We start from the raw sequence: 14,747 nt of genomic DNA on the forward strand, positions 1-14,747 counted from the left end.
ACCAAAAAATAATCAACTTGTGGGACAAGAGCTGCCTGCTTCATGGGATTGGTTTGTGGCGGTGTGGTATGGGATGTGCCATTCGACGGAGTCTATCATTTCCCAAAGGGCAGTGAGGGAGGATGAGGGATGGTGGCGGGGAGCACATTACTTTTCAGGTATTATACGCCACTCAAAAGTTGTCCTTGTCATTTACCAAAAAAAAAAAAAAGAAGTTATAAATGTTGCAGAAGGACAAGAGTCAGCAGGGAGATGGGGCATCTGCCCTTGAGTGTGTGTGTGTGTGTGTGTTTAAAATGCCGTTTTAATATGGCCAAAATGAGCGTAGAGCGGAGAAAAGTTGTAGCCATAAGCTGCTTATGGCCAGCAAATTAGACAGGACAGCAATCGGCTTTGGAGTGTCGCCGAAAATGGAGGCATATTCATATATAGACTACCAGCCATGTTCCGCCCTACCATGCAACATGTTGAAGGTATACTCAGCCACCTCCCCCCTCGTAATTCCCGCAAAGGTAAGCCAACTTTTCTCTACGCTGAGTGTGTGTGTGTTCGTGGCCAAAAATGGGTTAATACGAGCTTAGGCAAATGCCAAAAAGCTGTTAATAAAGTGGCCGGAAAAGTCCTTCGAATTGAATTGGAGACTTGGCTGTGGCTTGGCACACATTTCCTGTGTGTGTGTGTGTGTTTGACTAACCCAAAAACACTTTCCGGCTGCCTAAGCCAAGTCTTTGAATCAATAAACCAGAGATTATAATGATTATGTACATAGTGGGACAGCTGTATCTGTATCTCCGTCTGCATCTGCTTAGCTTTGGGTATTATCTGCCCAAAAGTTGTGCCACATCCAGCACCAGCTGCTGCCAGAGTATTTCTTTTTTGATTTAGAGCTGCCATACAAATCCAATTGAAAATTGCTGGTTGCCAAAAAAGCCAAAAAGTCAAACTCCACAAAAAGAGAGACACCAACAGACAGACAGACAGCTGCAGAGACAGCGAGTTGGTGGGGCGGGAAGACGCAGTACCCGCCCGCGGCAGGGAAAATTTCAATTTCATTTCCAATGCATTTGCAGATTGAACTCGCACGCACGCAGCCCAAAATAAAGTTGATTTCGGGCATAAACAAGAAGGGAACAAGGGAAAAATGTTGCCAAATTTCAAACCAATTTCACATTTTCCAAAAATAAAAAATGAAATAAAAGAAATTGAACAAAGAAAAAGCTGCAACAAAAAATAACTTCAAATAACCTGCAACAAGCATAATTTTGTTTCCATTCCATTTTCTTTGCATATTTTATGCGGCTGGGGCAGGGGTTGTGGCAACCCTTTTCAATTTGAGGCATGCACGGATTTGTGTGTGGGATTTAAATATTCAATTCGCTGCACACACGCACACACTCCATGGAGTAAAAGAAGCAGCTGCTTACCACCAAGCCAACCACTTTTGGTTCACTTTTCCCCGCTCTAACTGAACTTTTCACTTTCCCGCTGAATTCTGCCTCACTTTTCCCCTTTTTGAGTGGAGCTTTTCACACCGGCCAAGTGTCAACGCGTCTAATTGCAAATGATAACGGGGCAGCGCAGCTTTAAGTGGAAGTTTTTAACTTTTTCCTTTGTTTTTTTCGCCACCCCTATTGTCACCATTTAACCCCCTCTTGCCACGTCTCCTTGTCTCCGGCAAGGAACCTTTTTATTTCTTGGTTGACCCAATTCGGTAGGACTTTTCCTGATGCAGCATCAAGAGCAGTCAAGCGAAGCCAGCGAAAGTGTCATCCCAAGCTCTCGCTCTCGCTCTCCTTTTCCTTTCTCTTTACTCTTTCTCCCTTTTGCTCTCCCTTTCGGCCATTGTTTGGCTTCAGCTACAGCTTCAGCCTGAGTTTGCGGCTTCTTTACCCGCTTCCTGTTTAGATAAAAGGCCAAATGCCGGAAGATTTGTAATTAGAAATTTCCTTAACTTACTCCCTTGTCCCACCCCCGTTTGGCTCTTATTGACTCGAACAATAACCCCGAACTAAACAGTAAACTGGGCAGGGACTTTCGCTTGTTCAAGTGAAATTTTCGCTGCAGGAATCCAGGAAGAACGGACCAAAAGAAATATTGTTTAAGCAATTTGGCAGCTTAAATCAATTTCATAATTTCGCATAGCTTAGCGGGGAGCTTTGGCGGTGACCCGAGCTCAGTCTCCCCCTGCATCATCCCTTCTGGTTCATTATTAATTTTGCTTTATCATTTGCCTGGCACCCCCCACTCGCAGCCCTCCCTGGTGTTTTTCTTGGTAATATAATACACATTTCTTAATTAATTCAATTTGCTTGCGGTTGGGCATCTCCGTGGTGTTTTAGGGGGGTTTTGTGGCTTTCGAATGCTGAGCAATTGCAATTTGATATGGAGAACGAGAAGTTCGTGACTTGCAGGAGTCAGCTGAGCCGGATGGCGCCAAACGATAATCGAAAGCGATGGCCAACCACCCCCCAGAGGGTGCACACACAAAACATTGTGGGGGAAACATGATATCCGACTGCTTAGCCCTAATGTCGTCTGATATCGGTCAAATGCAATTTATGGCATCAGTTACAAACACATTTAACTGAAATTCAACGCTCAAATAGATGGCAACGAGCAGCAGTAGAAGAATGCTGCCAATTGACATGACGCAACATTTGCATTGACAATTTGACAACTGCTGGACATGGACACAGCCATGGACATGGACACCAATGGAATGCAAATTGTTCGGCTCGCTAGAGTAAACCTGAATTTGGCCAGCCAGCAGCTGTCCCCCCAGTCCAAACAATTGACAGCGAAAGTGAAAAAAAGGAGACTCAGACACGGACACCTGGCAATTTTCATAAATTTTCCTGCTTGCCTTGTCCAGCTGAATTTCCGCATTTTTTTCTCCTGATGTAATGGCCAGGGCAAACATTTTGGCTGAATAACTTTCGTAATGACTGGGTCTGGACGGTGTCTGTGGCCTGCAGCTGCGGCAACTGCGGCAGACGCGGCGTATGCGCAATGTGAACAAAAGGCGCTTAAATTGCCTTTCTGACTCTATTCAATGGGGCGCTCTCGACTGTTCGTTCGTTAACCGTTCAATGAATTTTTACGGCGTTTTTCGGCTATTTTTTTTAAAACTTTTTTTCGACTTTTTCTGGTTTTTTTTTGTATTTAGTTTTTGGCTGTCACGCCCAATGAACCGAAAGTGGTTCTTGCCACGGGCTTATGGGGTATGCAGGCTTAATGCCTTTTTAGCTATTTGCAAAAGTCAACTTACAGTTCTGGCAGTGGGCGATGCGAAGGTTGAGCCATAATGCGGGATAAGAGACCTCATGGCACTCACCTGAAAAGAGACACAACAAAAAGAAAGAATCATTAATTAAAATGTTTATTTCATTTCATTTATTTCTCGCTTTCATATTTATCTGCATATCTTTGAAGGTCTTTTGTGGAGAATTCATTTCCGCGAATCTGAAGCTCCCTCCCTTGAAGCTTTGTGTTTATGTCAAGTGGCAGTTTTTCCACTCCCTCAAACACCACCAACCCACCGGCACAGTTCAATTTTCTGTGTATTTTGCTGGGTTGTTGCTGTGAAACTTTGCAGCTCGTTTTCTGTTGGCAACGCAGCTTTGTAGGCCGCAGGTTCGCATGCGGCAGGGCAAGGCAAAAGGATAGGCAGAGGAGAGTGGCAGAGGAAGCGGCACAGATAGCCTTCGTGTTCCCATTTCCAAGTTTACCATGTCGGGGTCAAATTGTTAGCCGACTTTCGTGAGCAAACTAGCAACTGCCTCTACTATTCGTTCCCCATAAATATGCACTGCATTTCTTTGACGATTTTTATCGTATTTTGTACTGTTTCTCCGACTGTTTCTCTTGCTGTGTTTTGGGTGGAGGCTTTTACTTTGCCATTTTCATGTTCGCTGGCCGTTGATTAGCAATAAATGTGAGGCATTGACATGATTTCACGAATCAGTCCGCCTGCCCCCACTCCTTAATTGCGCATGTTAATTGCGAGTAATTACTAGGAGTTGCCTTGGCGATTGCATGTTGACGCGACTCTGACGCTGGCCTCCACGTTTTTCGGTCAGCCGACATTCTGGGAAAAAGGCGAACTTTAATTGAGCTCGACTAACGGCTAACAAAGTGCCTCGATCGAGAATTAAATACATGACTAAGGAGTACACCCCACCCCAGCCCAGTCCGGAGTTGTTTTGAGTCTGACTTGGCACAGCGATAAATTTAGTTAATTAAATGAGCGAGCGGGGATGGCGAAAAAACAATTTCAAGTGCAGCAACCGGCGGCCATTTGTCATGCATGCGGCGCCATTAATCAAAAGTTGAATAACCCACAACAGTCTCGTACACCACAGCACCTCACTGCCCCTCTCCGCAGTGCCTAAGGTGGCCAAAAAATAAAAGGCTTGTGATAAGATCGGAGCTGTACTTTCGCACTCCTAATTGATATTAAAGATGCGCGTGGCCTGGGTAGGAATGAGCCTCGAAATTACTCATCATTATGAGGCAGGGCAGGTGGTAGACGCCTCTCTTACCCAAGAAAGCGTTGCATACGCACGGGCGTTGGCCAATGGCCGAATGATGGATTGGCCCAGCTGAGATAATTGACCTCCAAATATACTTGGGAGTCAGTGCCACTGCTGCTGCCTCGCAAAAGTAGGCTAAAAATATATGGCACAGGACGATGGGTGGCAATGGCGTTGGCGGGTCCAATAACCTCGATTCAAGTCGAGTCGAGTCGACTTGCCTCGCAGCTTGAATGCCATTGACACTGAGCCAAGGAGGCTGCCTAACTGCCTGACTGCCTGGCTGACTGGCACTCACTCTCCCCAGCTCATGCTGAGCCCGGCGGCCAAAAGAAACAAAAATATTAACAGATACAACACGCCAAGAAGGCCAAGAAGAGCGGGCCAAGGCAGAGCACAGCTGAGAAGAGGAGACGCGAGGAGAAAGCGAACGCAGAGTCAATGAACGAGGCCGACTCACGCACTTTTTCCAGTGGCAAATCTGTGGGCCTATTAGGCTGGCTAACAGCTTCGTTTCAGCCAATGCTCGCTGTGGAGGGTGTCGCTTAGTCGTGTCCTGGCTTGGCTGCTGCCACAAACAGCTTCTCTCTGCCTCAAGTCTGTCTGTGGCCACGTTTTGCTTCTCTCCCTCTCTCTCTCCCTTGTGTTTTTTTTTTGTTGTTTTTTGTTGGTGGATCAAGTTTTTGTTCTCAATTGTTTGCAGTGCGTTGCCCGCCCTCCTTCTTTTGCTACTTTTATGGCTTGGTGGCAGGCAGACGACGAGGTGCGTTGCCGTCTATGGATTTGGTTTCGGGGCTTCGGCGGGGGACGTCGCTCCTGCGTGCGAACGCCTTATTTCAAGGATCTCGGGATGCCCTAGCCTTGGTGTGGCTGGTTGCCTGTGGCAACTTTTATTGTGTCATTGGCACGCATCGTGGGTACATGACGGCTACGGCAGAAAGTTAAATCCGAAATCATAAAAGCTCCAAATGGGCGAAGGGCGGAGGGCCTAGGCGCTGGCCCATTAAACAGGGGCAAAGGATTGGGGCTGCCGCCTGCCCACTGATGGTTTATGGTTTTGTTTAAGGAAGTTAAAGTGTTTAAACATCAAAAATATTTCATGGCGATGGGTTAACTACGTTTCCTATCTACTCGACACTAATTGCTGGCCCGGCCACACCGTTAAAAGTGAAACCTGCCACGGGCCGCAAGGCCGTACATTTTGTGGCAACTTTTGTAGACTTTTCTTCGCCCACTGAGGCCACTCAGCCACTGAGCAGAGTTGAATAAACTCGATGAATTTTCAACAGAATCACGCATTATTTGTGGCTGTGTGCGTTTTGCCCAATACGTCTAGACATTGAAGGACATTTTGAGCTAACGGTTTGAACGGGTATAACCAATGACCTTTATAAGGAAATTCCTTTGGTTCCGATTTCAATGCACACACATTCCATTCCGTGCGTTTCAATTCGATTCGATTCGATTCTAATCCATTTGCCTTGCAAATTGACATTTTGTTTTGTCATTTGATTTGATTTGTTTCTATCTCATTTCTTTCTTCTGCGCTGCTGCGCTCTCCCGTCTCCCTCTCTTCCTTTCTGCTGCTTGCCGTTCTTTTGCTCTCCCGCTTTGATGCTCTTCAGCTGTTACAGTTACTGCTGCTTGCATGTTATTCTGCTCTCCCGCTCTACTGCTCTCTCGTCTCCTGCTCTCCCCACTCTGCTGTCTACCTGCTGCTTGCCGGCTGCCGCTGGACAACGTCCAAGCTCCCCCCAAGCAACCTCTCGCTGAACTCTGAGCAACGTCTGCTCCAAAAACGTGACTAACAAGCAACGACTCGTAAATAATCTTTAAACCGCTGGCCGAGCATTAGTCTCTCTCCACCCCTCCTCTGGCTTTGTGCAGTGGCACATTTTATACTTTAATTGCTGCGTTTTTGCCTACGCGCGAGTCAATGAAACTTTGCCAGCAGATTACACACATAAAACACTAGAGTGAAGAGCGAACAGATAGAGAGAGAGAGAGAGAGAGAGGGGAAGTGCAGTGCAATAGGGGGAGTGCATACATTCGAGGTTAGAATGAGTCAATCCAGAAAGAAAGAGAGAGAGAGAGGGTGAAAGACTGCTGCACGTTTAGCGGCTTGCTTTTGCTCTCCCGCATACCCTACCCGCGTGTTGGCTCAATCCAAAATCCTTTGCTTTCAGTTCATTTTCTTATTAGCAAAAACAACAAAAAGTAATTGAAGAAACCTGAGCAACGGGTACCAACGGTATATCGCCTATGGCTGTCTATATGTATAAGTTGTTTTCGCTTTGTTTTGTTTTGTTTTGTTTCAATTTCAATTTTAATTTCTTGGACCGTCAATCAGTCAGTTAGTCAAGTGCATTGACTCTGCGAACAGCAACAAAAATAACAACTCGTTTGGCGACTCGAATGTTTATACATAATTTAATTAAACTAAATTTAATTTGCATGTTAATGCACTTAATTTAGTGTAAACTGCAAGGGCAATGACCCCCACAGCACGGGCAAACTTGTTGCGGTTTGCTCCTGCTGTTTTTTTATTTTTTTGTGTCTGGCATTATAGATTTTTAGCTGATATTCGGTTGCGGTGGCTTATCAGAAGCTCCGTCTGGCCCCGAGCCCCTAAGCAGCCGACCGACATTCACACTTTACGGCCAAGAGTGTCCATACGACCTTGATGACAATGAACTCGCCCCACCCCAGGCACATCTACACCCTCTACGCGTATCTGCTCCTGCTCCCAGAGCTTTTTCCATTCTCGATCGCCATTTCCATGCAACAACAAGGTATAAATATAAACATTCAGTCATGTAGCTGTCCGTCTGTCCGTCTGTCCGTCTGACTGTCTCCCTGTCGCCTCTTGCTGTTGCCGTTGAAAGTGCATGCGAGTATTAAAACATCTATTTTATGGGCCCTGCCCTCTGATAAGATAGGAACTACTCCGCCCGAGCGATTTGCATCATAAAATGAAAAGCAAACATAACTATTTCCAACTATTTTGTTTGTGTGTTTGGCTGCCAAGAAGTCTGCTTCCAAGGGGACTCCAATTTTTTACAATACTCCAATTTAGTCATGGGTTTTATGGGTTGAACAGGAAGTGCAGACTTCAAATGCGATAATTTTCTTTGTTTATTTTGATTTCTTTTGTGTTTATTTGTGTAAAGCTATAAATACGAGTATTTCGTGCCAATGTCAGGTTTAATGACTTACTTTTGCTTGGATTTTCTTGCCTACCTGCTCGTGAATCGCAACTTTTGAGTGTCACATAGGAAACGAAAACGCAGTTTTTCGAAACGGAAGGTCAACATCAGATAACACCGACAACTCCGCACTCTATCATGGCCTATCTGTCTATCAGGGGACTGTATTTCGCACTTGTTATTTTGTTGGGGGCAACGACTGATTAGCGCAGACTGAGGGGAACTTCCAAGTAGGGAAGGGGCCTGGCGACAGTCCGCCCCATAAGTGTATGTACCGTGATTGCAGTGATTGCAGGAATTGCCAGTGGGGATATGTTATTAAAATGAATCGATGCAGCAAAAGGCAAAAGGCAAAAAGCAAAACCAAATATAAGTACTGTAACTGGCTGCTTGTATTTTTTTTATTGCCGCTTGCCGCTTACCGCTTCCCACTCTGTGTACAGGAGGAGGCCAATTGACAAACGTTGTAAAATATTACATATTGCCTCGTATCATGCCATTAATAATGAAATGAAAAACAGAAATGCACAAAAAGAATATATGCTATACAAAAAATATATAAATACTCTATGCAAGCATGTCCAAGTTAATAACAGCGTACAAATTGTGGCAAATGACAACGACGAACGGCAGGTGGTGGCAGGGCTTGGGGTTTGGGTGGGAAAATGATTGCTGCAATGGGTAGAAAGAATATATATATATACGCTTATAGGTATAAATGGATGGAGGCGACTCGGCACTCTGGCACCTGGCTCCTATTACATGCGCACTGCATTATTACAAAAGGCTCTGCTCAGCTCTCCAGCTCTCCCAACAGAAATTGCAAATAAAAGGTAATATTAAAAGCGGCAATTTTCCGCGGCGCAGGCAACAGCAACAATCGTGGCTTCAGGGCACCTAGCCCAACAAAACAACAACAACAACTAAAGTAACAACAACAACAACGAGGAGAGTAACAACCAATGGAAAAGTTGCCTTCGTTTTGCGTGCCATATGCGAGTTGGAAAGGATTTCCGGTTTTATGCTGTTGCCTTCGCTCCGTGGCCCTTGCAAATTGTTTTGTTATGAAAATGCAGCTCCATCTGCACTCCATCCTCCTCCACTCCTCTTCGATCTAAGCTAATGGCCAGGGCTCAATAAATTATTTAATAAGCATCGGTAATGGCCAGGGTCTATTTAAGGCACAAATATTCCCATTTCCTTGGTGCGTACTTGATCGCCTCTTTGGAACAATCAAAAGGGTATTCCTAGCTGCAGGATAGATAGAAGACACCTCCGACTGTTTGCAGTCCATTCAAATGAACTTTTGATGGCGCCCCGTTGTATGCTTTGAAGATTCATCTCCGATTTTGCTTGGGCTCGGCAAGACAGCCCCCCGGCAGGGGCTCAACTCATATTTTATTGAATTCAATTCATATTGGGCCCAAGTGGAGAGGAATTTTTAATAACCATGGTAAGTAAATGGCAGGCAGGGGGCCCGTGTCCGTGTCCTGCCACGCAGCCTGGTGCCACTCTCTCCGAAAAATGCAAAAGAAAAGCTTTGCTAGGGCTTCCAGGCCCATGTCGATGTCCATGTACCCAGTCCATGCCCATGTCCAGGGCAAGGGATTCGGGCAAAGAATCCATTCAACTCGAACATATGCACTGGATGGGTAGGGATAGGCAGGGCTGTGCAGGGATGGGAACAGGCAGGGCAGGGGTACACATAGGCAAACAGGATACACAGCGGAGTGCCAAATGGGAGTCGTTCGGGCGGGGATACGGGGCATGGTCGTGCATGTCGAGTATTTGTACACAGGTTTCCCCTCAGTTCGGTTTTGGTTCGGATTCGGGTTCGGGTTCGGGTTTGGTTTGGTTTGGCTTGGGGCTGGCTGCTCCACTGCCTTTAACCTCAAGTGCAACGACAGCGGCAGCAGGGAGTTGTATGAGTAGCTGTGCTGTTCTGTACGTGCCGCTGCCTAGGCTCCCTATGTTGCTGCCCCTCTCTGCACCCCCTGCTGGTCTACTCAGCCTGCTTCTGGACGTTTTAGCCATGGCTTTGTTTTCGGGTTCGCTTTTGCTTGCCGCCTTTTTGCAACGTTTACGTTTTGTGTGCTCTTGCCCCAGCAAAAGTTTATGCCGGTTGTTGTTGTTGTTGTTGTTGTTGTTGTTGTTGTACTTAGGCTGCCTGATGTGGCAGTGGCAGTGGCAGTGGCAGGCAGTGTTGCTCTGTAGCTCTGTTCCTGTGTTGCTTATCCTGTGTGTCATTGAACCCTGGCCAAGAATCGGCAGGCAGGCAGGCACATGTACCTCGGATTGCATGTCAGCGAGGGCCAGGAGAGAGCCCAAGTAAGGCATAGGTAGGGTCCCCACTCTCCCCCCTCTAGCTGCACTTGACTTTGCCTTCGCCAGGTGTGGGCGATGGCATGAGCTGGTGCTGGAGCTGGAGCTGCAGCAGTAGCTAGCAGGATGGTGGCACCAGGACATGCCTTTGACAAGTTTTTCGCTTAATTTCCAAAGCAACAATTACAACAACAGCAACAGCAGGAACAACAACTGCAAGAAGACGAAGTTGTGGCAGTGGCATAAACAGAAGCTTAAGCATAAATGCAACAGCAGGAGTGGCAGGAGGCTTCTTTCTGCTGCTGTTGCATATTCCCCCTTCACAGTGTTTGGGGCCGGGCGCCATGGCAACACTTTTACCCAGCCCCAGAAATCGTAGGCATAAAAACGATATTGGAATTTCTTTGTGTGCCGCACAGCGTGGATCCCCTGGCATGGCTGCTGTTCAATCATAAATTCAAAAGTTTTTCGACAGCGGCAGGGAGAAGGGAGAGAGGAGCGGAGGCAGACCTACATTTAAGCGCTTTATTTTTTGGAGGAAAATATGCCGGACAGCGGGGGAGAGATTAAAACATTTCACAATTTCATGTTTATTGAAATTTCTTTTCAGTTTTCAGGGGTGAGAGTCTGAGTCTGCCTGGAAGGTCTACTGGCTAATAAGCCAGCATCATAGTATCCAGTGGCCCAGCCTCGGCCTCAGCCTCAGCTGAGAGATGGGTTAAGACATATTCTGCAGATACTTTGTTGCCATGGCCATGGCCGGGGGCTAATTCGTGCTTTAATGCACACATCACGATGGAATTTGGCAGAGGCACTACGAGAGCAAAGAGGTTTCATAATTTTATAGCAGAGAGCTCGAGCAGAGAGCTCGAGCTGGAGTTGCAACCCATCTACCATTCAGCAAATGCCCAGAGGGAGCATCTATGATATTCCTCGTGCCACCACTCCACTCCACTGCATGGCAAATCCACTCCACTGCAACTCCACAACCCATTCCATTCCATTCCCATTTGCCGACATGTAAAATGATGCGTAAACAATATTCTGACGCATCATTAAAAACGCCTGAACGAGGCGCATCCAGCGCGAAGGAGGAGGGGAAGGTGGAGGCTGAATCAACAGCCGGCTTCATGTCCAGTGGGGAATCAGTATCCACACTCATACACACGCTCTCTCTCTCTCTCTCTCTCTGTCTCTGACTGTGTGTGTTTGCGTAATGATCATGTTCTTACACACGGGTAACATGATGATGATGACGCATGTGGTCAAGGCACAGGCACAGGCACAGGCACTGCCCCTGCCCTGCCTCAACTGCAACGGCAACGGCAACGGCAACAATAACAAATTCTATTTTGCTCCATGGAACACGGACACAGAAGATCAGCATCGAGGAATGGAGTGGAGTATGGGTACGGGCAGAGAGACAGCGAACGGGGTCCGTCATGTCCACCTTCACGCGCTGCAATCGAGTTCAGTTGCCTCGCCGGGCAAGTACGCAAGAGTTTTATGCCCTTTCTCCAGCTGTATCCCTCTCTAGCTCTTCCTCTTCCTCATTCTCTCTCTGTTTCACTGTTTGTCTCTTCATCTCCTTGCCATTCTCTGGTCTTTGGGGAATACATGAACATGGCTGAATGTATCGCTTAATCGCTGCATGACCCGCTCTTTGCTCAGGTTTGGGTTGGTGCTGCTGCTGCTCGCGGTACTCGTGCTCGCTGCTTATTTATGCTGATCTCTGTAATGAGATATAATGCCGGCCGGCCGGCCGGCACAGACAGCCACAATAACAACGAAGAGCGGAGAACAACATCGAGGCAAGATTAAGACTAGCAAATGGGAGTCCAGCAGAAATGGAAGGAAAGAGGAGGCCAAGCAACTTGCGCAAGAGAACGGCCAGCACCTGATCGAAGGACAGGGAGCTCGGAATCAACAAGGAAGAGGTTCAGGAAGGGTCAGGAATAATCTTCATTTAAGCAACAAATGGAAAGTTGAGGATTTAGAACTAAGAGTAATGGACAGATAATAGTAGGAGTAACTAAATGTGTCTGCATATGGTTGTCACTCATACTTTGACAGCATTACTAGATCCATTGTGTGCAAGCTGGCAGCAAACAAACATCATTATCTAGGCCACAGCCGCCATAACATCATAATCATAATCATTATCATTATCAGGCTGCATTCGTGAACAGAAGAACAGACCAAAAGGGAAAGAGAGAGAGAGAGAGAGCGCAACCAGGAACAACAACATTGATAAGTCGTGCTGCTGTGGCTCTGTGGAGAAATGGCGACAGAAGCGCAGCAGAGACAAAGATTTCTGCTTGGCAAAGCCACTCACGTATAGCCACAACAACAACAACAGATAGAGAGAGAGAGAGTGTGGGAGGGGGAGTATCCCCGCATACGGCAGAACTGACCTGCACAAGAATCGCGCAAAAGAATCACAAGAGACAGAGATGGAGACAGAGACACAGCCCCAGAGGATGATGAGGCTAAAGATGGTAAAGAAACTGCAGAGAATAAAGCAAAAAAAAATAAAAAGAAAAAGAAACGATGAAGAGCCCAAGCGATGAGGTGACGAAGCGGATCCTCAACACGCTGACAGAATCAACAAACAACAAATATTATGCATACAGCTGATTCAGATTGGAACGAATCGTCGAAGGGGTTGGGGGGGGTGGGTGCAGATGAAGAGATGTGCTGTGAGTGGAGGAAGAGCTATGAGTGGGTGGGTGGTGTATAAGGGGAGTGCCGTAGCTGTAGCCGTAGCCATACCGAACTGAAGTGAACTCCATGCGTGGATATTAATGACCGGCCTCGACCCCAAGCAGCAGCAGCAGCAGCAGCAGCAGCAGCAGCAGCAGCAGCAGCAGCAGCGGGAGCAGCAACAACAAACACGGGAACGAACGTGCCCAAGTAATAAAGAAATCTTTACAATGTTGCGCGGGGGCGCAAAGCTGACGGGCGGATGATGTAGAATGGCATACGAATGAAGGAGGGAGGGGTGATGGTGGAGGGAAGATGGAAGAAGATGGAGCATGGCATACTCGTAGGAATCAAACGTATAGCGGATGGGTTGCTTGGTGGCTGCTGCTGTTTCTTGGAAACAAAAACAAAACGCAGAAGAACGGCACCAGGCAATTGGCAAGCGCGTCGAAAAGGCGCATAAATTACAGAGGGGAAGAGGAGAGGGGCAGAGAACCAACACAGCCACGCTCCCATTCGAAGTTCCATTGGGTTTGAGGTTTGTTCTTTGGGCTTTTGGGGTTCTCTCGAGCTCCACTTCTGTTTGGCAGGAAATGCTTCTGCGACTCGTTGACATTGCTGCCCCGCTCCACTCCCAACAGCTGATGCAAAAAATATTTGTTGCTTAATTTTTTAATTGCCGTCGCAGTGTTGTGTGTGTGTGTGTGTGTTTTTTTGTGTTGCTGCCTTTTGTCTGGGCAGCCCAAGTTGGCAATTAAAAATGCGTAACGCGGTTGGTTTCTCCCAAGCCGCCTTTGTTCTTGTTGCTGGAGACCTTTAGCTAATGAGTTGATTGCCACTGCAGCAGCAGCACAACAACAAAGAGGCGGAATGACTGGAATCGAAACAGTCGAAGCCATTGATACTCTGCAGCAGATTGACACATGGAGAGTACGATAAATCGTAATTGCAAGAGAAATGCAGCCAAGCTAGAGTTTTTCAGAAATATGAATATCTATTACAACTGCTTTCTGCTGCACAGAATTATAATACCCTGTGGAAGGGCATGTACAAGTGAGTAAAGCAGCTGCTTGAACAATTTTACGCTCCTTGTTTCCTGTCTCATTGTGGATTGTGATTCGAAAAAAGGGGCGCGACCAGCAGTTCTGATTGCTTTTAATGGAACGCAGACGAGTGGGGCAGAGGTAGGGCTTGTCCACCTTAATACTAAACACATGACTTACTCAGATTTTGCACATCAGAGGGTAAAACTCACCTGAAACGAGAGAGATGGAACACACAAAATTAGTTATGCAACTTTTCTGACATGGCAAATATTTTCTAGGCATGCAAGTAAAACCCCCACCAATTTGGGAATCCTTTCCCGCTCCCCAGTCCCCCTCCCTCTCCTTCTTCTCATACATAAATGCATATATAACTTTTGTTTATCTTATGAAAGTTTCCATTTTGCTGGCATTTTCCATGTTTGCAAACCACAAAAAAATAAAGGAAAAACTTGGAATAAACACAACTAAAAAATGAAAAAAAAAAAAAAAGAAACTGTTCAAGATGCATCTAAATTAAAGCAGAAACAACTACAATGACAAGAGCCTTAACCAAAAGGCAACAAACATAAGCAGCTAGTTCGAGTATAGCCTATAGAGAGGCTATGGACAATAGTTGTTTCTGGGTATGGGATGGGACTGGGGCTGCTACGATTGAAGGTAGAGAATTGTCCAGACCTCAGACCTCAGACCAAAACCAGATGATAATAATGACGATGGCGAGCGGCCAAACGGCATCTACGACCGAGACGGAGACGTTGTGGGCCAGGCTCCACACACACACACACACACACACACACACACAGACCAGAGCTGTAGGGATGTTGCGATGCGGTGTGGTTCGGGGTGCAACAGTTTCGCGAGGAACCTAGCCCAACATTGTTCTTGTTCTGGCTATCCCCCAATCGTCGGAGTCGGAGTCGGAGTCGGAGTCGTCGTCG

At 46.8% G+C, this 14,747-nt stretch overlaps 1 protein-coding gene across 3 annotated transcripts in view; it reads right to left on the reverse strand.

Annotated features, from left to right (window-relative positions):
* LOC117583591 (ell-associated factor Eaf) overlaps positions 1-14,747 on the reverse strand; it is a 116,050-nt gene that overhangs the window by 12,751 nt on the left and 88,552 nt on the right. For 2 of the 3 annotated variants that reach the window (XM_034271980.1, XM_034271982.1), the window contains exon 5: positions 3,269-3,334. The exons of the other annotated variant lie outside the window; for it this stretch is intronic. In XM_034271980.1, coding sequence (XP_034127871.1) covers positions 3,269-3,334 — 66 coding nt within the window. The remainder of the gene's footprint in view (positions 1-3,268; positions 3,335-14,747) is intronic. 3 annotated transcript variants of the gene reach the window in all.

This window comes from Drosophila guanche, unplaced genomic scaffold (genome assembly GCF_900245975.1).
Source record: "Drosophila guanche unplaced genomic scaffold, DGUA_6, whole genome shotgun sequence".
NCBI classification, from domain to species: domain Eukaryota; kingdom Metazoa; phylum Arthropoda; class Insecta; order Diptera; family Drosophilidae; genus Drosophila; species Drosophila guanche.